General features: G+C 35.6%; 1 protein-coding gene across 1 annotated transcript in view; it reads left to right on the plus strand.

Moving 5' to 3' along the window:
- The window catches only part of LOC138707520 (MOXD1 homolog 2-like), a 772,674-nt gene extending 761,968 nt beyond the window's left edge, over window positions 1-10,706 (plus strand). Inside the window, exons 10-11 of the mRNA XM_069837045.1 lie at window positions 672-840; window positions 3,663-10,706. Of these exons, the coding sequence (XP_069693146.1) occupies window positions 672-840; window positions 3,663-3,905 (412 nt within the window). The 3' untranslated portion in view covers window positions 3,906-10,706. The remainder of the gene's footprint in view (window positions 1-671; window positions 841-3,662) is intronic.
- The last annotated feature ends 16,472 nt before the right edge of the window (window positions 10,707-27,178 follow it).

The following is a 27,178-nucleotide window of genomic DNA, read 5'->3' on the forward strand; positions in this document are numbered from 1 at the left end:
ATCTTGGTGGGCTAATTAGCATGGGTATATGTATTGTAAATTATTTGTGTGTGTAATATAGAAATACGAATAAGACTAAAACGTCCTTTGACATTGTTTCAGATCTTGCCTTATGTATAAATTGTGCAGCAAAGCAAGTATAACAAAAATGTATCACAGACTAAAAGTCATTTCTTCCAGAGTTGCCTATTATTATATCTTCTCTACTTTTGTTCTCTGTTTCCATATCCATCGCACTCCACTAACTTTCTTCTCTCCTTCTCACTGTCTCTGTGATTATTCTATCACTTTTTCACCCCTGACTTGTTTGTACTCACTTTTCCTCACATTCTTTCATCGCTACTTCCACAGCACTAAAGCCTTGGTTTTTCTGAATCGACGCATGCGACGTGCGAGGTGCGAGGCCCGCATCGCACAAATCCGGACTACACGAGAGATAGTGAGTGGTTTCTATGGCTGTGAGGTGCGAGGTCTGCGCACCTCGCAGCCATAGAAACCACTCACTTTCTCTCGTGTAGTCCGGATTTGTGCGAGGAGGGCCTCGCACCTCGCATGTCGCATGCGTCGATTCAGAAAAATCAAGACTTTAGTGTTCTGTTGACAGTATTCTCACTCTCTTTCATTGCCGCATCGCCAACACTTAGTATTTCTAGGTCGTTATTCTTCAACAGGGGTTCGAGTCCTGTGAGAATCAAATCGCCCCCGGAGCTGGCGGATATGACGTTGGAGAGTCGCCTCGTCACTTACGACTGGGAGAACCACTTCCGGAGCTTCCAGGAAGCGACGCACAAAGGCAGCTTCAAGCCTCTGTGCTGGATGAAGAAGCCCACATTTGTACCGGTGAGTAAAATTACAATTAAATGAAGACATGCCATTATTTTCTCTGATTTAGAAAATTTACTGGAAATAGAGTTTGTACGAGGCGTGTTCTTTACGTTCCAAAAGGGTGTAGTAAATAAACGGGAAGATATTTACAAACCATTTTCGTTGCACTGTATTCCGCACACTTCAATTTACTTCTCAACATAATCTCCACCGTTATTGAGGCATTTATCGAGTAGTGGCACAAGTCTTTCTATCCCCTCATTGTAGAATTCGCCCGCCTGCGATGCGAACCACTCCCGCACTTCTGTTTTCACTTCATCGTTGCCATCAAAACGTTGACCACCGAGGAACTTCTTGAGGTGTAGAAGAGATGAAAGTCACTCGGAGCCAAATCCGGGCTGTAGGGGGATGGTCAATTTCTTCCCAGCCAAATTTCGAGATCAGATTTTGGGTGTCGTCGGCATGAAAAGTTGACCACCGAGGAACTTCTTGAGGTGCAGGAGGAGATGAAAGTCACTCGCAGCGAAATCCGGGCTGTAGGGGGGGGATGGTCAATTTGTTCCCAGCCAAATTTTGAAATGAGATTTTGGGTGTCGTCGCCACCAAAACGTTGACCACCGAGGAACTTCTTAAGGTGTAGGAAGGGATGAAAGTCACTCGGAGCCAAGTCCGGGCTGTAGGGGGGATGGTCAATTTGTTCCTGTCCTCATGAATTCTTTCATCGACAGCACGCACTAAATCGTCAATGATTAAATATGGCCGACCAGTACGCTGCTCATAATGCACAGAGACGCGGCCCTCGTTGAACTTTCTAACCCATCTCCTGACCATTCCATCATTAATGGCATCATCACCATATACCTCACAAGGTTGGCGATGAATGTCAGCTGGTTTGATGTTTCTCGCATTCAAGAAACGGATAACAGACCTCATCTCACAGTCGGCGGGGTGTTCGATCACTTTAAACATTTCAACTGATCACAACTAACCACACACACGGACCGAAGCTCTGAAACTGCATGCATAGCTAGCCTGAGGACTGAAGAAGAAAACACGCATGGGCAAAATAACGATTGCAGCGATGCGACGGCTACAATTGAAAACGGAACTTACTTTAAGAACACGCCTCCAAAATCTAGCCACGTCTTAACTTTAAACTCATTTTTTCATTATTTTGAACTATATGTGTGAATTTGTATGCAGCTCAAAAGCAATGTAACTACTGTGCGCTTGAAATTTTGTTACTATGTTTGCTAGGAAGTTTCACAGAGAGATTATTATTATTATTATTATTATTATTATTATTATTATTATTATTATTATTATTAGTGAATTGGTTTACGGCTAGACAAATATACAAACATATTTTCTAAGAAAAACCTACAGTATTCTGGCCCCATTTCTCTCAATTAGTTCTCTCTGGATTATAAATCAGACTCTCCGGTGCAACAAGCTGCTTCATTGACTATTCCTCCAACCAATGTTAATTAATTAATAACATGAAGACGCTTATTGCTTCATATTGAAGAGAGAATCTGGCATTTCTGAGAAATATTCTTGCGAGATAAATGTTAAAGAGTTTATCCCGAAATTTCCTTTGAAACTGCGTACATCGTTTGATCTGCACAACAGATTAACAAATACAAAAAATAACTGTGTAGATTAATTATAAGTACAGTCCTGCGTTTGGTTACCTTAAGCCAGTGATCGTCAGCACTCGCTGAAATGGATAAAGTGCAACGAGTGGAACGTAATATACTCCATCGTACAGAGGGAGAGATAGAAAGCATACCCGCCAGCAGCCACGGATGCACTCCAGTGCAATGTCTTATGCGCGGGTAAGAGACGCTAGTCCGAGGGTGCACTGTGCTAATGACCGCTGTCTTAAACCTTCAAACGAACCGCAACAGTATACAGTACGTATGTACGAATATGCATGGAGTATAGATCGGCAGCACTCGACCCTATTATAGGTTATGTGAACATGTTAAGAAAGACAAAGCTGGGCGCTTGGAGATCAGTGCTACAATAAAAGAATTTGGTAGCCAGCATTTCATTAGGAAAGAATAAAATGTATTTGGTCAGAAAGAAGGAAAAAAATTTCATTTGAAACACTTAAAATGTTTACGGTCATTCATCGTAATGTATAGAGCAGTGGTCGTCAGCACTCGCTGAAATAGTTTAAGAGTAAGCAATGCATGGTGACATCCGGTAGGAGCCACGAATGCACGCTGGTGCTGTAAGAGACCTGCGGGTAAGAGACGCTAGCCCGAGAGTGCAGTGTTCTGATGACCGCTGGTGTAGAGACTCGTAATGCATGAACTAATAATTTGTTTTATTTTCAGTTGTGATCCGTCCTAGTAATCTGTAGAGTAGAAAGACGAAAAAGACCTCTGCACATGTGGTATGTACGGGGACTAGGACAATGACAGCTCTGGGGTAGGCATTGCTTGAACGAAGCGAGCTTATTTTCGACGTTGGCGAGAAATTGTTGATAAAATTCACCTAGAGTTCTCTCACGCAGAATACTTTGAGGTGGCATATCTCCGATACGAATTATCCAGCTTTCCTTACATTCATAAGAAAGTCACGTTAAGGTTGACATTGTCTTCACACGAGTGAAATTCTGCAAACCATGAATTCAGTGACAAATGTACTAAGCACATCACTGAGGACGACGCACTTTCCGTTAAGTTTGAATTTTAAAATAAAAAATTCTGTTGCCAAAAAGATGCTAAGAATGTGGAGGTTCTGTAGGGTGTTACAGTACATGGTCAGATACAAACATTTTTTGGCCAAAGCATCTCCCCTCGAACTACGTTATATTATGATTTCAGGGCACCGAGGACCTAGAGGCATTTTACCCCAACATAACAACTCCGTATCGGGGAACAAGCACGTGCCACAACAGATGGAAGAAGCCGCGACGAAGGAAGAAGCCCGGCGAAGACGACGAACTCGCCCTATATAAGAGTATCAGTGTTCAACAATCTTCTCGACTGAACAACTCTATCTGCAACTGGAGGGATCCTATCTCGATCCTTTTCTTGACACTTTCTATATTGATGTTCTTCCGGTGAACATCTTGGTGAAGATATCAGTAGTTTGCTTTTGATGATACATTGGCCAATATACCAAAGATTTATAACGCTAGTGTTATGTACTATTGAAAATAATTTCTCAAAGGTTCAATTTAGCATGGACATTAATGTGATTTCCTTCGTTTTACTCCCAAAAGTATTTTACAAAAATCTTGTCGTGTGGGAGGAGACTTTACTTCGTACACTGTCTTGATTAATTGTGTTAGCTCTTGAATCAATAGTTAATTTTGTCTCAGTTTTGGCCTCAATAAGAGATGATTATAGAAAGAAATATGTGCGCTATTTGGTAATTTCACGGTGTTCAGCATGGTTCGACACATTTGGATTTCTGCACCATGTTATACATGTGGGAACGTTTCGAAGCTATTCTTCGGTTTCATGAGCAGTGAAGGTAAGAAAATGGGAATCCAATCTATTAGATCTTTGATAAACCTCAAGTTGTAAAGAATAGCTCTTGGTATCAGATGCAAAAGAGTGGTTTCCCTTTCCGTACCTGTCTTGATGAAGAAGCTGTAAGGTAGCTTCAAATTGTTGGTTGTTCATTCATCTGTGAAGCGAAGCCAAAACCTGAAAAATTTACAACAAGACATCTTATAGAAATGTCCTCACGACTTGCCTGAATTTGACGCATACGGTTGAGTACAAAAGAAACACATTGTGACAGATGTCAATTGATGATGACTTCAGGAAAAATTACGCAGGATTCGCCGTAATTGAAAACATAGAATGAGTGACAGGTACACAAACTTGTGTCATGAGTTAGCTCTCATCGTTAAAGGTGTATGGTAGGAGTATATATATAGTTTTCAATTCAGCCACGAATGAAAATGATCGACATTTTAGTAGAAAACATTAAGAATAGTTACGTATCGAGAACAGAATTGTAGAATCTACAGAGCGCATAGTGATGACATGGTAGGAGTAACTGTTGGATTATACTAGTACACGGTGTTCTTCATCGTTGGTAGGACGGATTTAAATTAATTACATTTTTACAGTTACGAGTACTTTAAAAATGCGAGCAATTGACGGTAAAAATTCTTCTGCTTAATTTGTAATTTCGTTTCGAACAGTGAGCAGCATGGAACCAAACAATTAAATCACATAGATGAGTTATGAAAAACTAAGCGAGAAATAAATTCATTCTTGCTACCAAATAGAATATTATTGAAACGCCTTCGTCAATACTAAAAAAAAAAATATAGATGAACGCGCTAGCAAGTCTGAGAAATTAGATATTAAGCTAATAATGATATAAATCAATTTTTCAGATATTTTTAATGTGTTTTAATATTTTACTTATAATTTCACATCTACAGTTGGAATGTAATATAGATCGATATGGAGTTGAGTAATTAATGTTGAAATATATATTTGTGTCTTCTAATTTAATGTAAAATGAATAGAAAATTTAATATAATTAAAATCTTAAATTATGATTTATAATTTTATAGAATATTGAAATTATGATCTTTCCTGTAACATTAATGTTGTTTGAAAAATTAACTTAGGGTTTAATTGTATAATTATCTGCTTTCTGCTACTTTGTGAATTTTATTTCATTACCACAGGTATTAGCTAACTTCTGCATAGTGCCTTCGTAGTTACTAAATGTCTGTGACCTTACGTAGTATTCTTAAGAATATTGTTACCCCAACACTGGTTGAAATACCGAAATTAATTGTACAATATAAATGACATACTTTCACGACGTACTTAATTTCACTGTTTATAAAATATTTATCCAAAAAAATTGTATTAAAATTTGTGTGAGGGGAATGTCACATTGAAGTACTTGTGGACATGTACTAAAAAGTCCGAGGATATTGCAGACTGCTTACTTTACGTAAATTTATTTCGATTGTTTCAGGTGTAACTTTAAATCCCAGAATTATACGCTAGTGTGTATGATTTCAAGGACATATTTGTAGTTTACATTATTTTATTATTTTACAAACCAAAACTATAAAAATTCCAATACAAAATAATTCAAATTTATTTGAAGTAAATTAATTCTTTTTTATTTTTTCCCCCAAGGATTTAAATATTCTAAAATTAGTTATCGGGTAGGAAATTCTGTTAATCTAAACCTTGTATTACGTATGTATTGTTCCATCGTAAATATTTAATATGAAAATAATGAATATAACTTGTAGAAAAGATTGAATACAAGTAGAAGATTGCTTTATAATTTACTGCTTGGTTATTAGAGATTCTGAAAATGCCTTTTTTTCTGAAAAAGGACATAACAATTACATTTGTTCTGTGGTTATGATAAAAATATAAAATAGAAAAGTAAACGATTGCATATTTTAACAAATACACATCACCAGTGAAGTTTTTTCTTTTCTGAAATATTTATACTTTTTAATGAAAATATATAAGCATCAGGTACTCATGGAAGTTGTGATAACATCTCTAACATTGTTGATCTCAGCAACAAACATTTCAGTTGTCTTTTCACTGACATCTTCTATTGTTGCTTGAAATTCATTTATACAGGGAGTAAACGATATAACGAGCCAAAATTATATATTTTATTATTATTTTTATTTTAGTGGGTTATTTTACGACGTTTTATCAACAGCTTAGGTTATTTAGCGTCTGAATGAGATGAAGGTGATAATGCCGGTGAAATGAGTCCGGAGTCCAACACCGAAAGTTACCCAGCATTTGCTCATATTGGGTCGAGGGAAAACCCCGGAAAAAACCTCAACCAGGTAACTTGCCCCGACCGGGAATCGAACCCGGGCCACCTGGTTTCGCGCCCAGACGCGCTAACCGTTACTCCATAGGTGTGGACAAATTATGTAGGGAGTACATACCGGTCTACTGAACAAAATATCTAGTGAAATGTAATTATATCTTATAATTGTGTTTGAATGTGTAAAATACGATGTTTTTAAGATTGATAGTAGTGCAATTGTTTGTTTACATTTCGACTGAACTTAATGTTATTGCCAATGGCCTTGAAGCAAACACATACTAATACACAGCACAGTGACAAGCAACTGCTTTAGCGTACATACGGGGCAAAGTGGCCTAAATAATTACTGTCTATTCTCTTTCCAAAGTCACACTCACAGGATACATTTTTTCTGGGAAAACCATGACAGTTACAGAAAAGCAACAAGTGACAGTTTCCTTCAGTTATTTATGCTCTACCACCAGAATTTTTCTTGGCAGTTTATGTCGTTTTACACCCTGTACTTAATAACGCTCCCTTGATAAGTCAACAATACAGATTTTTATATCAGCTTAGCAAACTTTAAATATCAAATTAATGCATAGTAATATAATTAACTCTCGTTACTCCTGGTTATGCAAAGATGTAAGGAGTGTCCACCAGTCAGGTTGCTTCGGCATAATTTCACCGTCTGCAAATCGCTGCCTTTTCGCCCCGATATTATGGTTCGGATTACTTTTTTACAGAAATACTTTAATAATTACGTATTATAAATAATCAAATGGTAGTCACCATTAGTTAGACAGTCGAAGTGTCCACCATGTTCTTTCAAACGAGTGTCAACACTGTTGAAAATATTGAAGGGAAGTGAGTGAATTTCATTTTGTAATTTGCTCCCTGTTTCGTCAAGGTTTTCCTCTGTTAAAACAGGATTGGTCCTATGTCTTACATCGTTTTTTTTTCTATAAGTACACCATATTTTCGCATTTCTTTCGCTAACTTAAGAAACTGCTTGTATTGATTTAACGTGTTTCCAGTAATAATAAAATTACACAAAATTTGTCTAGCAGGATTTTTAATTCTTTTTCACGTAATTGTCAGTAAACTAATATTCGTTGTTCTAAATTTTACCGAATTCTCACCATATTAACAATTAACCAAGCATATATGATAAACGTATCAAACTATCACCACACAACAACTCAACAGTGTTCGAAACTGGTTATCACGTCAAATGACTCGCGGATGCCAACCTCGAATACGCTGGGATTACAATTCGAACAGTTTCGGATGTTTCCAATCAACCTAATAGTATACTCAATAAATGGAAGGAAGTGAATTATACATATATGATCGAATTTCATATTATTAATCACAGCCATGTGTTTACTGTATATGCAACAGTAGTATTTCGCGTCATAAGAAGAAATGTCTATTTAAAAAAAATCGAATCTGTGCTGAAATATACTATATGGGCGAAAATGTTAAAAAGAAAATACGGACAAATGCGTATTTAGTTGTCTTAAAGAGAAGAATATAGAAAGACATTTCTTGTTTTCAATTTACTTTATTTAACAAGAATAACTCTTGTTGAGTACTTTGGTAGATGTACAGGGAATATCTTTTAACTGTCCCGAAGACTTAAATTCGATTTCACTGTGGTCACACAAATTTGGATTAAGGTTAAATCCAGAGAAATCGCAAGCAATCGTAATGGGACATAATCGTCTACGAAGTACTCTTGATAGTGGTACTATACCACATATAACATTGAATGGGATTATTGTTAAATACAGTGAAACAGTTAAAAATCTTGGCATTTTTATGGATAGCGATCTAAATTGGAACACCCAAGTAACACACACTTGCAAAAAAATATTTTCTCAACTTCACTCCTTGTTTCATATGAAAGAATTTCTACCACTTAGTCTAAAAAAGAATCTTATTCAGACGCTTGTAATGCCCCATTTTGATTATTGCGATTCCTTACTAACTAATGTAAGTTCACTCTTAGCTGAGAGACTACAACGTGTTCATAATGTGTGCATACGATTCATCTGCAATACTCGTAAATTTGACCATATAACACCTTCCCTCCAGTTACTTTCATGGGTGCGTCTGAAGGAACGAAGAACAATACATTCACTGTCTCTTCTATTTAGAATCATGCATACTTCTACTCCGAATTATCTCTTATCGCGCTTTCAATTTCTTACAACTCTTCGAAACCGACATCAAGCACTTCTTTCTATCCCTCATCATAGAACGTCTCTATACTCATCCTCGTACACTGTAGAAATACCTCGTCTCTGGAATTCGCTACCTAATGATGTCAGGGACTGCCGGACTTTATCACAATTCAAAATTAAATTGGAAAATTTTGTCTTGTTTAATGCTTTTTAGATATTGCTAGAAGTGTCGATTTGTGTTTTTTTTTTACTCCAGATTAAAATCGCAAGTTTCTTGTTTATGTTAGTTAATTAGGATACAATTAATTATACTTAATCACTCATTTAAAGTTTGTGTGACTGCAACCTGTGTATATTTTTGTGTGACTTTACTTCGTTTATAGTGTTTTTTTTTTCCTTTTTATTTCTGTTATTGTATTTGTATTCCTGGTGTTGTGGAAGAGAAGGCCTGATGGCCTTAACTACACCAGAATAAATAAATAAATAAATAAATAAATAAATAAATAAATAAATAAATAAGAGTTGGAAATTCCCGGCCGCAACCGCAGAGCGACTGTCTCCCGCTATGCATGCATCCGCTGTCCGCATGGCAGGCAAGCAATGTACAGTTTATTTGTACTTACCCAGCTCATATTTTATGCTCAAAATGTCCCCCGTTTACTGCTATACATTGCTGACACCTTATAAAATTTAATTTTCACAAGATCAGCGGCACTGATTGACTACATTTCGGCTCTTATGTAGTCTTTTACGATAATTTATTGAACCTGTTTCTTTGAATTTTTTAGCTATATTTTTTATTGTTTTTACACAAAGTACGAGTCTGTTTGGTAATTTCTATCAGAACTTGCGTCGCGTTTTCGCACAAGATTTTCTGTACTTTTATGTTAGTATTAAATATACACACGCTCACATAATGAAAATGGCATTGGAACTAAATACTTTACACACTAATCACTAACTTCACAGAAATAATTAAGCACAGCTCAGAAACTAAAGTGCATTGGAGTATGCATCCGCTCCGTACGGTGAGACTGCCAACCGGGAACTGCGTCATCAGCGTGTTAGTCACAAAATCGCCTGGCACCGGGAAGCGGCAACTCTCCGGGGCAGTTAAAAGATATTCCCTGGAGTATGGTAGTAAGTCAGACTGTGAGGGATGTGAAGTCTTCATTGTGACTAGGATGACAAGCATATTTTGGGAGTCTTAAACCATGTACTGAAACGTAATTTTACTGACGTTTCGGAAATAGTTGCAGTTTAAATCATCGTCTATGTACGAGTGTGTTGACGAATACTGCAATTAGTTCCGAGAAGTCAGATAAATGTTTTAAATACAGGTTACATAGGAAGCTTAATTTCAACAATGATGTGTTTACTTCCACTACTAGATGTCAGCGCCACAATCTTTCCAACACACCTTGTAACTGTAATAGAAACTCAACCAAAGTACGTCTTTATACCTGTGGTAATGATGTGTTGTTTATAAAATTTCATAATATATTTAACATTGTTGCTTTAGAATTGTTTCAGTGGTGTTTCTATTAGTGCAATTTCTGGCCAATGTTTCACTCAATCAGAATTTAGCAAAATTTGGACTTTTTGAGTCCAAGAAGACTTAAAATTTTGTGATTCACCCTGTGTATTTATTTTTGTACATTACGTATTTCCAATGTACATATTTCTTGTAACCTGTTGGTATAATGAATGGTGCTATCTGGTGTTGTGATGTAATTTAAGAACGAATGTCTGGTATGGTTTTCTTTCATTGTGAAAAGAAAAACTGTTGAATTTATTGTTTTAACTGTGTTAGAATGTGCACTGTCAGAGTTAAAATAACTAAAAAAAAAAATGCAGTTTAAAACTGTCGAATTTGTAAATATTGAATAAATATCCTATTTGTGACCCTTTACGAGGCTTCATTTTTTTTACAGAGGGCAAGAAGAATTTAGATTTGCATGAATATCCCAGAACCCATAGTGTGAAGTGCATGGTGCAAACCACGCATTTGCATGTTGCATCTTTGGCGGGTGCCCGCACACAATTTTGGGTACAAAGTACGCGGTTCTATGAGTGACGTTAACGGACAGACAGCCAATGGCGTACCAGCAGTGTAAGTACACCTGCCAGTATGTCATTAGAACTTATGTAATAGTAATATGCGTTACAAGAGCGGCATGTTGAAGTTTTCATGTTCGAGGAAAAGTTCGAAAAAGCGAAACGTAGTTGAGCTTTTTTAAGTTCCGAGAATTGAAAGAAAACATACCGCTCGTGTATCGTACATTATTTTGTGCGAAGATCGTTTATTACATACCTGAAAGAGGAATTTCTAATTAGTTGCAATGAAATCTCCATCTTGGTTTCTGTTCAATGACGGCAAATTTGCAAAACAAAAATATCTATCTTCAACATTGTTGCTTTAAAATGTTTTCTGTGTTTACTATACTCCAGCAGGCCGTGATATACGTCTGTCTTCCCCCCCCCCCAGTCTATAAATGCCGCCATGATGAGTCTGGAATCTTGTTCATTTTTTCACGGCTTCCTTAATGTTACTTGCATGACGAATGCAGTAACTTTAGTGGAGTTGTAGAGTTTACTTAATTTTTGCAGATATTTAAAAACAATAATTAACCGTGCAATTTAGGTGAAATTGCAGTGGTAAGTTTCCAATTTATAATTATTACTACAGGGTGTTTCAAAAATACGGGGCATAATTTCAGGTATGTTTTTCCCACTTGTAGACAATCAAAATAGTTCATTACAACATGTGTCCTGAAATGCTTCTTTTCCGAGTTATGGCCCTCACAACATTGAGATTCACCGGAATGTTTTTCTTTCCGCAGGTCGTTGCCGTCAAAGGAGACATTAAGAGGGCACTCTGACAGTTCATTCCGAGGCGAAGGTTACATTCAGTGTTGTGTAGGCGTTAGACTGTGCGACATGTATTCAAATCAAGAGCTGGCAGAGATACACTTCATGTACGGTAAGGCGGACGGCAATGTTGCGCTGGCTCGTCGTTTGTACCAGGAGAGGTACCCACAGCGACAATGTCCAGATTGGAAGACATTTGTAAGTCTCCATTACCGTCTGTGCAAGTATGGAAAATTTAACTCTCCTGGTTTGGGAAGGGGATGACCAAGATCTACAACTCCAGAAGTACAGGAGGAGATTCTGGAGGCTGTGAACATATCAGCACACGAAGGGTAGCGTTGCAAGTCAATGTTCCTCATATGACTGTCTGGAGACTGTTAAAAGAGTATCAATTGTATCCTTATCATTTGCAACGTGTACAGGCCCTGTCACCAGCAGATTACACTGCACGAGTTAGGTTCTGTCAGTGGTTCTTGCAGCAGTGTGGTGTGAATCCGAACTTTCCTGCCTTAGTATTATTTACAGATGAAGCCCTCTTAATGTCTCCTTTGACGGCAACGACCTGCGGAAAGAAAAACGTTCCGGTGAATTTCAATGTTGTGAAGGCCATAACTCGGAAATGAAGCATTTCCGGACACATGTTGTAATGAACTATTTTGATTTGTCTACATGTGGGAAATACATACCTGAAATTATGCCCCGTATTTTTGAAACACCCAGTATATTGAACGTCTCTAAAAATAATATGTTAAAAGCCTAAAGCAGTAAAATCAATATGTCACTTAAGCGGTAAGAAGAGGGAAATTGTTATATGTGTCAGGTTGGGAATACTGAATGTGGAATTTTAGACTTTCCGCGGATTGGTTTTGTGCGGAAACCAAGCAAATACGCACGATCTCGCACAAAATTACATTTCAATATTAGTGTGTATTAACTGGACTCATATTTCAAATACTAAAATGAATGGTAAGAAAACATACATGCAAATAAATTAGGCCTTAGCGACTTCGAAGTATTTGTATACAGATTAAATATGTACATTATCAACAGTGGTGAGTATTGCATCCGATTTCGTAAACGCAAACATTGTTTTCATTCATACAAAGTGATCCACTTATGGTTGATGAATGGTAAGAAAACATACATGCAAATAAATTAGGCCTTAGCGACTTCAAAGTATTTGTATACAGATTAAATATGTACATTATCAACAGTGGTGAGTATTGCATCCGATTTCGTAAACGCAAACATTGTTTTCATTCATACAAAGTGATCCACTTATGATTCGAGAGCGGATATAGCACACATCGATGCAATAAGTTATCGACACTTACGTCACTTCCTTCATCAGCTGAGTCAACACTTTGAGGAGCAACGCTTGACCCTCCAGTAGTATCTTTCTAACGCAGTTTTAGGTAGACAACTTTCATCGTGGGAATTTATTTGTAGAATAAAAACCGAGTTTAATTTTCCAAATGTTTATTCGTAACTCTTGTCACTTTCATTAATTCATAGTTTTCTGCTGAAGGGCAGTCTTTCACTGCAAACCAAACATTCCCCAATCTTCTCTTTCTCCTGCCTTCCTCATAGACTTAGCATACGATACATATTCTGTATCTTAATGTCGCCTATCACCGGATATTTTTTTTTCATCCCCGAAATGTTTTCCCGTTCACCATTCCTTCCAGTGCATCATTAAGTAGGCAGTTCCTTCTCAGAAAATGACCCAACTAATCCTTTTTCCCTTCCTGATCGATTTAAAAATTATTCTTTCTTCACCCACTCTTTCTAGCACAGTTTCATTTCTTAGTTTGTCTATTTCACACGCTCCATTTTTCTCCAATCCACATGTGAAATGCTTCCAGTCGTTTCTCTTAACTTTTTTGAAATATTCATGTTTCTGACCCATAAAACGCCACACTCTACACAAAGCACTTCACTACTCTCTTCCTGTTTTCTTTGCTAAATATTCGCAGAAAATTCTCTCTTTCTCCTAAAAACTTCCTTTGCCACTGCTATCCTCCTTTTAACTTCTTGGCAGCAGCTACGACTTACAGTACACCGCAAGTATTTGAAGCTGTCCACTTGCCCAAATTTCTCATTTCGAATTCGAACATTTACATTTTGTTTTTTTTTTTCTTTCTATAGCTCTTACTTACATACTTACAAATGACTTTTATTCATTGCCACTCTAATATATCCCCGCCATCGATCTCTATCCTGAGCAACATTAATCCATTCCCTACCACAATATCCCACCTCCCTGAAATTCATTTCAATATTATTCTCCCATCTACGACTCGGTCTCCCCAAAAAGGTCGTTTTCCTTCCGGTCTCCCAACTAACACTCGATATATATTTCTGGTTTCGCTCATACGTGCTACACGCCCTGTCCATCCCAAACGTATGCATTTAATGTTCGTAATTATGTTAGGTGAAGAATACAATGCGTCAAGTTTTGTATTGTGTAACTTTCTCCAGTCTCCTGTAACTGTATCCCTCTTAAACCAAATATTTTCTTAAGCACCTAATTCTCGACCATCCTTAACCTCTGTTCCTCTCTAAACATGAGAGTCCAAGCTTCAAAACCATACAGAACTACCGGTAATATAACTGTTTTATTAATTCTAACGTTAAGCTTTTTTGAGAGCAGACTGGATGACAAAAGCTTCTCAACCGAATAATAACAGGCATTTCCCATATTTATTCTGCCTTTAATTTCCTCTCTAGTGTCATTTATATTTGTTACTGTTGCTCGAAGATATTTGAATTTTTTCACCTTTTCATAGGATGAATTTCCAATTTTTTATTTCCATTTTTACTACGTATGTCCTGGTCACGAGACATAATCATTTATTTTGTCTTTCCGGAATTTACTTCCAAACCTATCTCTTTACTTGTTTCAAGTAAAATTCCCATGTCTTTCCTATTATAGTCAGAAATATTCGTAATCCCCGATATCAACCATGTTGTATGTAAATGCACTCATTCAGAAATGGCGTTATAAGCGTTTGTATAAAGAATTATTAGAAGTGTCCTGAGAGGATAAATTTTACTTGTATTTAGAAAGGATTACAGTTGAGACCTGATAAAGTTTTTACGATATATTCCACTGAATTTGGCGCCTCGTGCATTTCAGCACGTATAGGCCTATTTAAACTAAGAGGACAGTTTTTCAAAACGAACTTATATGTCATTTCGGAAAGTATGAAATTCCCTTCCTCCTCCATTTTTATTAAAATAATGTACAGGCTGAAAATCGATTACGCATAGCTTGAGCGCAGATTGTACGTGGTTGTATCACAGTCTACTATATACAGTCACGAAGCTTGAGTCTTGAGGTTGCTAGAAACAATAGACTGTGACGGTACTATTTTGCATTGCCTGTAATGAGGCGATATTAGCGATCCTAGTGGTGAGCAACTATCTAATGTTTGCATATTTACTACGTATTGAGCTTCGCGACTGTATATACTAGACTGTGGTTGTATGTAGATCCGTGCGAGGGCCGAATATAACGGTAGTTCCGGAAGCAGCGTGTTTGCGGCCACTGTCTGCCTGCTCTCTAATTATAAATTGATCTGTTTATAATAAAGACATACAACAAAAACTACAGTAACTTATGACGAGTACTGGACATAAATATTGCGTCTACTTCCTTTCTGTATAATAGTGGAGGATATTTCGTAATACATATTCGCTTAATATGAAATGAGTTGATTGGATTTCTTTGAAGGATACAGAGAAATAAACGTGGGAATAATGGCAAAATATTACTTAGTTATCGTGGAGCAGTGATGTCAAAGCAAGCACATTTTTCTGACCTTGACGTCGTGCGCGGGCAGCAAGCGCTAAGTATGGAAAGAGGAAGGGTTGTGTATATGAATATGCAACCTGTTGGATTAAGAAAACAGTGGTGCACAAACTTCAGACGGAACGTGAAATTTTATGTCGTTATTTTTTATTTGGCTTCTTGTGTTTAATATTATCTATATTGTCTGTAAAACAAAAGTACTAACACTGATTTCTTAATAAGCTCTTTTTTTTTTTAAATCTTAATAACATAATAGAGAGTTAAGAGGGAATATTCACTTAAATTCCATAGTAGTATAATATTATACTGTAATAAGTGGATGAAACACATCATTCATAAAGAAAGTGATATTCCAAAGAAAGAGATTGAGTATGACATGATAAGTTGGAATTTATATTGATGGTATCTTTAGACTTACAGAAGTAATCAATAAACTAATCAAAACAATATTACAGTACAGAGCTAAGTTACCTAGGTACTGCGTCTGTTTTAAGTGTAACTAATATTACATAACAAAACTCTTATCGCATTATGCTTTTAAGGTGATATTTGTGAGCAACTTCCTATCATCAGAATATTAAATTATTTTCTCGAAATGTGCTTAAGCTATAGAGCTGACATTTTTACAACACGTGGACACGTATCTTTTGCTTACAATGTAACAGTAGTTGCTTTGTTAATTGATTTCCTTACAAACAATTTCCATGCGAATATTTTCAAAATTTTCAATACACTATCTTCAGTAATACGGATATATGGTATATTAGATTTACGAAAACATTCTGTAAGGCTACTAAATAAATAGGCCTATACCTGAAGATTTCACTTTTCTTTACGAAAAGTTGAGAAAATATTTTTTTAATAAAAAAATCAAACTTGTGAAAAATGAGCATTAAAATTAAAACTTACATTCTTATAATGCACTTATACTTCTCAGGTAAATCTAAAAATTAACATGGATAGAGTTTTAATAAGTTCTCTTCCGTTTATCTATTGAATCAGTGCTGGCCATCCCTGAATATAGCTCCACCAAGCGGCATATACTACCTCTTTCGTCTGTCTCTTTCCTTTCCGCTGTAAAGCGCTCAGGCTCTCCTGGGCTCTAAAAAGCGCGCTTGCTCCTGTGGGCATCAATTGACATGCCTGTCATAGAGCTTCTGACCTTATACATATATACAGCGTGTTACGAAAAATGCTGTAATTAAGATCGGAGTGAAACAAGTGGAAAACAGGTTTGGAACTCACACACGCACACTACTTATCAGCTTCAATTCTCCTTCCAAAGACGAGTTTCCGCGTTGTAGATTGCAGAACTGGTCGGAGGATTAAATATCGACACATTACAACTGCCTGCTTGACCACCTCATATCCAACAGCACTGATTTTCCTGACAACACAAATGTAAGTAGAATTCATTGTCAATAAATAATAGTTATTATTGGAAAACATTTAGATAACTGAAGACCTCCCCGGAATAAGGATGTAACCAACAACTCAGTAATTCATATTTCAGAACACAGGAAACTAATTTCGGGTGCATATTTTTAAGTCTATATTTACAGTATTATCACAACCATTAGACTACTCAAAGACACAAGCTTATTCAGCCATCGAATGCAATAATTTCCTTTAATAAATTGATGCTTCAAATTTACTTGTTCCACCAAAATGACCTATTTAAAGAAATTTATGTTACATCCTTTTTCCGAGGAGGTTTCTTTCAAACTCAAGAAAAGTTTAATGGGCATAGTTAATACATGGCAATAGGACGTCTGGCGAACATACTGGAGTAACGAAGGGACGAAACTCAGCTCTTCAAACCGAGTGCGTGTGTGATTTATTACGTGAGCCGAGGAGGAGCTGTTGAATTATACAAACTTTCAGCCTAATTTCCTAATCACTTAAGTATTCATCTAATTACAAAAAGCATAATATATTTTTATTTATCTTAATTTATTCTATTTACCTCTTCAATTTGGATAATGCTATCACTTCTGATCTGTACAATAATATTTCCACTAAGTGAAACCTGGGGAAATATGATTTCGAATAATTCAAACATGTTCGAGCCATAATTATTTTTTTTAATATTGTTTTATTTAAATTTTAAATATACAGAATAAAGAATATAATTACAAACAAACAAGAGAAATAGAAATAAAATAATACAAAAAATATAAAAATGGAGATACAGTAGTATTAACAAAATTTGAGACCGAATGAGCAGCGCTCGTGTTCGGTCACAGTTCAGATATAATATTAATAGGCCTATAAGAGAATATAAAATAAAATAAAATAGGAAATAGAATTAATATTACAGTTACAGAAATTATATAATACAATATTAATATAAGAGAAATATAGAAAATAAAAAATAATAATAAAAATAAATAAGTAAAATAAAATAGGAACTAAAATTTAAATTACAGCGGCAATGGAATTATATAATATAATATTAACACTAGAGAAGAATAATATCGCACGTGAAAAGTAGGACTATATATATATTTCAAAATTATAGAATACAAATATAATATAGGTTGATTAATTCATACACATAGGTTATAAATTTATTTAATCAAATTGAAGATATTAACACGTTTCTAATTTTCTTGTTATATGTTAGTGGGTTACTTGTTAGAAATTCTGGGTGTAATTTAGTTAAAGCATTTTACAACCGAGGGCCAAAATTAATGCTGTCTTTAGACCAGCAGATTTAGGTTCTACTAATGTTGAATTAATATTTCGTCTTGTGTCATAATTATGTGTCTGTAATACAAACTTATTACGATTTTTATGATAAAATTTTAAACAGCGTATACTGTACTTATAAATTGTTCAATATTAAATACATTAAATTCAGAATAAATTAATTTAGTTGGATAATCGAAACGTTTCTTCAAACAAATTTTAATTATTCGTTTTTGTAGTAAATTTAACGGACTAAGATTAATTTTTGTACTTCCACCCCAAACAATTATACCATATTGAATGATAGACTGAATAATGGCCAAATAAACATTTGTACGAATATTTGCACCGGAACGCGAAAAAGTTAATTTGTTAACTACTACAATGAGCGTGGGGTAATAAAGTACAATTATTAAACAATGACTTTTTGTGGGAACTTTTTTTATGATTTCCATCAGATGCAAGCAAACTTGCTTCTAAAATATTAATCCATACTTCTGCGGAATAACACCTCAGAAAGGGGCTTCAATGTTTGATCAGATATTCTTGGCTACTTCCAACAAGTAGAATGCTAGACAAAAGAAAGCACTCAGAATGTGCTGTTGGCGAAACTCCCAGAACTAGATCAATACGAATCTGAGGATGGGACCTCTAAGTGCTATCGAAACTTCGGATATATTGAATTTCATACAGTTCCAAACATTAAGATCTATTCTCCAGGATTGCACTTTTTGATAACGTATCTAATGTATACTCGCTTTCTCATATGACGGAGTCGATACATAATTCGAAACAGTTATGTTTCTGCATCCAGTTGCAGTACAGAAATAGTTTCGTACCTCTAAATAAATACCGCATTGACTCGCATATTAGACCCTCCCTCGTTCTTTTATTAGTCTTCAGTACTCGCATACTTTTTCGTAAAGTATTCAGCCGCATGGGGGACAGCTGTCACCCAAGTTACAATCTTGATTCAGAGAATGAGTTTAAACATTCATTTCAATATGAATAGTTACTACCAAGTATACACAGTTTGTATATAAATAAATATAAAAATAGTTTTGAAACAATTAATTTATTTATAAATAAAATGCAAAAAAGAGATAAATTATTTCCGAATATGCATTATATGTTTTTCTCGTGTTAAATTTTACCGTACCTGGTTAACATGTTTCGGCCTGTTATTGGCTTTCTTCAGATATAGTTTTAAAAGTTGTGTAATAAAGATGTATGATAAATTATTCTTTGCCAGTTCCTCTAAAGATCAGAGTAAATGTCAGAATCGTAAGAAAAGTACTTATCGTGTACAAAGTTGTAAACATTTAGGTGGGAAATTATTTTCTTTCTGAGAAAAGCATTGACATGGGACTGATATGGTATTATAAAATTTTGTTGTACGCTATCAAAGGAATAAGCTGTCAAAATCTGTACAGTTTTAGTGAGGATCACGTAAGAGCACTTCCTAAAAGGCTAATTTGGCCGTCTCTTCAGTGTTGCCAACTAATACCAGATACCACTAAAGAGGTTAAAACCACAATGCCATGTACAATATGAATGATTATTATTATTATTATTATTATTATTATTATTATTATTATTATTATTATTATTAGTGTGGTTTTAGGCGTAATAGATCAAATATTGACCAGATATTTTGTATTAGACAGATAATGGAGAAAAAATGGGAGTATAAGGGTACAGTGCATCAGTTATTCATAGATTTCAAAAAGGTATGTGACTCAGTTAAGCGAGAAGTTTTATATGATATTCTTATTGAATTTGGTATTCTCAAGGAAATTGTTCGATTAATTAAAATGTGCCTCAGTGAAACGTAGAGCAGAGTTCGTATAGGTCAGTTTCTGTCAGTGCGTTTCCAATTCACTGTGGGCTAAAGCAAGGAGATGCACTAACACCTTCACTTTTTAACTTTGCTCTAGAGTATGCCATTAGGAAAGTCCAGGATAACAGAGAGGGTTTGGAATTGAACGGGTTATATCAGCTGCTTGTATATGCGGATGACGTGAATATGTTAGGAGAAAATCCACAAACGATTAGGGAAAACACGGGAATTTTACTGGAAGCAAGTAAAGAGATAGGTTTGGAAGTAAATCCCGAAAAGACAAAGTATATGACTATATCTCGTGACCAGATTATTGTACGAAATGGAAATATAAAAATTGGAAATTTATCTTTTGAAGAGGTGGAGAATTTCAAATATTTTGGAGCAACAGTAGCAAATATAAATGACATTCGGGAGGAAATTAAACGCATAATAAATATGGGAAATATCTGTTATTATTCGGTTGAGAAGCTTTTATCATCCAGTCAGCTGTCAAAAAATCTGAAAGTTAGAATTTATAAAACAGTTATATTACCAGTTGTTATTTATGGTTGTGAAACTTGGACTCTCACTTTGAGAGAGGAACATAGGTTAAGGGTGTTTGAGAATAAGGTGTTTAGGAAAATATTTGGGGCTAAGAGGGATAAAGTTACAGGAGAATGGAGAAAGTTACACAACACAGAACTGCACGCATTGTATTCTTCACCTGACATAATTAGGAACATTAAATCCAGACGTTTTAGATGGGTAGGGCATGTAGCACGTATGGGCGAATCCAGAAATGCATATAGATTGTTAGTTGGAAAGCCGGAGGGAAAAAGACCTTCAGGGAGGCCGAGACGTAGATGAGAATATAATACTAAAATGGATTTGAGGGAGGTGGGATATGATGATAGAGAATGGATTAATCTTGCTCAGGATAGGGAGCAATGGCGGGATTATTTGAGGGCGGTAGTGAACCTCTGTGTCACTTAAAAGCCAGTAAGTAGTAAGTAAGTAAGTAGGTATTATTATTATTATTATTATTATTATTATTATTATTATTATTATATTATTAATAATAACGATGTCTTGCTTATTTACTTATTTACTACATCTCATCTCTATGTTTGGAGGATTTTTCTGAGTGCTTGAATAATTTGTGAAATTGTAAGGCCTATATTTTCCTCCTGGACCTCTCGCACATTATGTTGTAAATTAGCAGATTCATATGCTCTAATATTAACATGTATTTTGTCTGACAACATGAAATTCATTGCTTTGACTAAACAGATTACGATTCACGAGACCTAACCTAAAAATGCATTTTGATCACGTGAAATGATTAGTACAAACTCCGAAAACCGAATGCCTCTTTCAAATGTAAGCTTAACAATACTTATTTACTTCTAATAATTTTGCTATTCTAATTATAATTGCTTTCTCCGTCCGCATTTTCTATCGATCACCCAAGTGCATGTATCACACCATATGTTATATGTATTTACACTTATCTGACTTTATTAATACGTTGGAATTTCACTAGCTTCCAGTAATCGGCTCAGAAATCTTGAATAATCTGAATTTTCAGAATTTGTACTATCGACAACAGCTGTTCTTGCTGCCAACATAACAGTTAGAAAATCACTATCAGTTGTAGTATTTCTCAGTATAGAAATCCGAAACGAAGTTTGCAAAAGAAAATTCAACCTTCAAACTATACCATCTTGAGGTGCCACAATGGCCTTAAAATTGAAAAATATTACAAAAAATTACCTTCCTTTATTATTCGTATTCTCTTGAAAAAAATAAAATTGTGTATACTGATCTCCTATGTTGGAGGGATTTCATATTAAACATTGATCTTAGCTGCAATGTTGGTGTCCGAATAGGAAAAGAGATTTCAAACGGTTTATAATACGTAAATAAATCTTAAAACTTTATTCTGCATAATTTCTACTACATGTTATTATGACAAGAAACTTTCGTTACCGAAGAAATGTTATCACTAGTGATATTAGTGTTGATAGTTTAAGTGATTCCTGCAAGATACAAGATAAACGTTTGCAAATAACTTCCAATAAATTGATGACGCACCATACATTTCCCTTCGTAGTGTGTGAGATCTAAGCGATTTCTAGGGTCTATTTCTATCGCCTCTTCCTTAGTCCTCCATATATCTTCACGTAATAACTGCAGTACGAAAAAATTCTTTTCGACATTGATGAAGATAAATGATGGATCGCAGGTTCGTGGATCAAAATATGTAAGTGGCATCAAACGCTTGATGTAGACAGATGTCAGGTGTCGAGTTTACTTGAAGTCAAGCACTTCAGATCAAAAACCTTGATCCGTTTAGTCCAACTTTTATATTTGGAATATGTATGGTAAGACTTTCCTGTGTTAAATTTCAACGTACCTCGTTTACATGTTCGACCTATTTATGGGTCACCTTCAGAACTGGTCGTTGTTGGTATTGGCGCCACTCGTTCTCTTTCCTGTGAGGGTGTGTTCCTGTGGTATAGTGTAGAGTCAAAGAGTGTATGTGTTTTGAAGTTGAGTTGTGTGTTGAGAATTTCGTTGGGGTGTGTTTTTGTGTCTGTATATTTCATATTGTTCTAGTGTATTTAGTTTATGGCTTTTTGGTTGGATGTGTAGTATTTTCATGTCTGTGTTGATGTCTCTGTGGGTGTGGTTAGCATTTGTGATGTGTTCTGCATATGTGGAGGTGTTTTGTAATTTTGTTATGGCTGTGATGTGTTCTTTGTAACGTGTTTGAAACACAGCCATAACAAAATTACAAAACACCTCTACATATGCAGAACACATCACAAATGCTAACCACACCCACAGAGACATCAACACAGACATGGAAATACTACACATCCAACCAAAAAGCCAGAAACTAAACACACTAGAACAATATGAAATATACAGACACACAAAACACACCCCAACGAAATTCTCGACACACAACTCAACTTCAAAACACACACACTCTTTGACTCTACACTATACCACAGGAACACACCCTCACAGGAAACAGAAGAAGTGGCGCCAAGACCAACAACGACCAGTTGTGAGGATGACCCATAAATAGGTAGAAACATGTAAACGAGGTACGTTGAAATTTAACACAGCAAAGTCTTACCATACATATTCCGAAGTGATACAGTGTTAAAAGTTGTGTAATCAAGATGCACTTTATATTTGGTTTATATATGAGTCCCATAATTCCAAAACCTACATTCTCCTCAAAAATCAGAAAGAGTGGGTGAAGAAAGAATAATGCTGAAACTGATCAGGAAGAGAAAAATAAATTGGCTGGGTCACTCGCTAGGAAGGAACTATCTACAGATGGATTCACTGGAAGGAATTGTGAACGGAAGAAAAGTTCGGAGCCGAAGAAGGTATCAGCTAATAGGCAGCCTCTGGATTTATGCGTGGACTAAGAGGAACGAGGAAAAGAATGAAGAGTGGAGAATGCTGGGTTTGCAGTGAAAGACCTGCCTTTGGGCAGGAAACTATGAGTGAAATGAACATAGCGAAAAATGTATCAATCTGTTAATATCTTAAGATATCAGCGAGTAGAAAACAAAGCAGTTTAACCTTCTTCGTAGGACTTGCGGGCACCATTGAGTTCCCTATTAACAAACCAATTGGTTCGAACATTCGCCACAGGAGCGTGAGAGTCCGTGGCGGCTTGCGAGTGATGCGACGTCAGATTCTCCATTATTCATATCTCACTTTCCTTTCTCTTCCCGTCACTCGTTTCATTCTCTTTGGTGGTATGCTGCGGTTTTTTTCCTCATTAATCAACACATGGGGCCCTCCTTTGTTTCTCTAGTTACAAAGTGTCAGAACCATGTTTCACTAAAGGCTATTGAAACAAGCTAAACGACTTCACAGGTTGCCATCGAACTTAACTCTAAAGCGGCGCAAGTGAGATATCTTGCATCGAAATAAAATTATCTTTATCCCTTCCCTTCCTTCTCCCCCTCATCTCCTTCACTACGTGGGGATACAGATCTGGCGAATTTCTCGATCTAAATTCCAAACTCCTAATATTTAATACTACTTACACTTAAGAGGCCACATAATACGACTTTTAAAACTTTAACAATTTTAATCCATAATTAGTAAAATTTAAACTATATACAGTAAATAGGTCTAAACCAGTGATGTCAAAGCAAGCGCATTTTTCTGACCTTGACGTCGTGCGCGGGCATCAAGCGCTAAGTATGGAAAGAGGAAGAGTTGTGTATATGAATAAGCAGCCTGTTGGACTAAGAAAACAGTGGTGCACAAACTTCAAACGGAACGTGAAATTTTATGTCGTTATTTTTATATGGCTTCTTTCTGTTTGATATTATCTATATTGTCTGTAAAACAAAAGCACTAATACCAATTTCTTAATATTCCAGTTGTGTTTTAAATGTTAATAAGATAATAAAGAGTTAAGAAGGAATATTCACATAAATTCCATAGTAGTACAACTATACTGTCCTAAATGGATGAAACACATCATTCATAAAGAAAGTGATAGGCCTATCCCCCCATAAAAAAAAGAGATTGAGTATGACATGATATGTTGGAATTGATATTGATGGACCTTTAGCCTTATGAAAGTATTCAATAAATCAATCAAAACAATATTACAGTACAAAGCAAAGTTACCTAGGTGCTGTATATGTTTTAATGTGACTAATATTCCATAACAAAACTCTTATCGCATTATGCTTTTAAGGTGATATTGGTGAGGAACTTCCTATCATCAGAATATTAAATTATTTTCCCGAAATGTGCTGAAGCTATAGAGCTGACATTTTTACAACACATGGGCACGTATCTTTTGCTTATGATGTAACAGTAGTTGCTTTTTTAATTCACTTCCTTACAAACAATTTCCATGCGAATATTTTCAAAATTTTCAATACACTATCTTCAGTAATGCGTATATACGGTATATTAGATTTACGAAAACATTCTGTAGAGCCACTAAATAAATAGGCCTATATCTGAAAATTTCACTTTTCTATAAAAAGGTTGAGAAAATATTTCTTTTGAATAAAATATCAAACTTGTAAAAAATGAGCGCTGAAATTAAAACTTACATTCTTATAATGCACTTATACTTCTCAGACAAATCTAAAAATTAAAATTGATACAGTTTTAATAAGTTCTCCTCCCTTTATCTGTTGAATCAGTGCTGGCCATCCCTGAATATAGCTCGACCCAAGCGGCATATACTACCTCTTTCGTCTGTCTCTTTCCTTTCCTCTGTTAAGCGCTCAGGTTCTCCTGGGCTCTAAAGCGCGCGCTTGCTCCTATGGGCATCAATTGACAGGACTGGTCTAAACCGTGTATAATTTTTGTACGAGACCTGTGCAGAGCTAAGACAGAAAACGTTACTAATAAATCATGCATAAGCGATGGATGCAGTATAAACAGCCTGTAACTATACATGGGAATTACTTTGCAGTAGTTACACACACGAAACCCTTTGTTTAAGCGTTGTATATAGTGAAAAAATGGCCGCCCCTCTAACAGCTGTTCGTATCGCTTGTCATTTTATGATGATGGTTGCCTTGTAACCACAGAAGAACAAACGAAGGAGCACAGAATAATTAGTACAATATTGGTGTCGCTCTACTCTTTGACCAAAATATAGCGTGGTAATCGATCAGGCTCAATTTTACAATCGATACTTAGCGCGGCAAACTAGCGTGTACTTTCGGATGCAATAGAGAACCCCAGTTATTCTATTACGTTCCGTAATGAAGTAATGACGAAACTATGACAGAATTTTTGTCCATTCAAAGTTGGGTTCTGGCATCTTGTCAGCCCACTTGAGTTGTGTGGATATAAAGGAAAAATTGTGACGTTGTTGTGTATAGTTCCAGGGGTAGCTCAGTCAGGTTAATTTAATCGTCTCTAAGTTAAGGATAAATTCTCTCACTTGGGTAGGCCTAACAAGAAACCTGCGAAATGAGTAGCACAAAGAAAGCTGGTCTCTGTTCAATGTGTGAAGACGGTTGTGCACCACACAATGGCAGTGACCTTGATTGCATTTTTTAAAGCAGGGCCGGGCATGAGAGCGGCTCCATTTAGTCGGCCAGACCTGCTCTCGCTCCGCAAGGCACTTCAATTCCAAGCCAGAGCAGAACGCTCACTCAGTGGCGGACTCACATTACAGCTACCTTCCCTGCATTAATGTAACAAGAGGCACGGTTGTTCTAGTCATTCAGTCTGTCAGTACATAATAGTTTATAGGGATATTACATCAATCCATTGTACAGTACAGACTTTATAACACTCTTATTAATTTAATGAAATAAACTTCGGTCTATGCATACATACAAATCATTACGCTTATTTACATAACCCATACGCACTTACTGCAATCTCCTCACCACGGTTCTACGAGACAGGCGTATGGCTTCCATTTCCCCTACTGTGGACAGAGTTCATCTGCCAATATAATTAAACATCGCTTGATGAAGTTACCTTTGCTGAATGTTTTCAATTCCTCTGCAATTTCGTGGCAAATTTTATAGCTAATTCTCATAGCCGATTCACTAAGTGCATTATTGTCATCCAGTTAATATATAATATAATATAATATAATATAATATAATATAATATAATATAATATAATATAATATAATATAATATAATATAATATAGTATAAAATGATGCGATGCGATATATGATATGATATGATATGATATGATATGATATGATATGATATGATATGATATGATATGATATGATATGATATGATATGATATGATATGATATGATATGATATGACCATAAATTAATACAACTTAAAAAAATGTTTCTCAGGTACATTATATTAGAGTATCTATTCGATATTTATATTGCATTATAAGTTATTATAGTACATTTATAATATATAATTTTAAATTATACAAATATTATGATATATCATAATATAGTATATTACAGTTCATGATATATAATATGATATATATCATAATACTTGTATAATTTAAATTTATATATTACTAAATGTATAATAACTTATAATACAATGTAAATATCAAATAGATACTCTAATATAATGCACTTGAGAAACATTTTCTTTAAGTTGTATTAATTTGTGGCGTTCATTACCAACATATTTATCATACTCAGTAGCATGTTGTAAAGAATAA

This window comes from Periplaneta americana, chromosome 10 (assembly GCF_040183065.1).
Source record: "Periplaneta americana isolate PAMFEO1 chromosome 10, P.americana_PAMFEO1_priV1, whole genome shotgun sequence".
In the NCBI taxonomy this organism is placed as follows: domain Eukaryota; kingdom Metazoa; phylum Arthropoda; class Insecta; order Blattodea; family Blattidae; genus Periplaneta; species Periplaneta americana.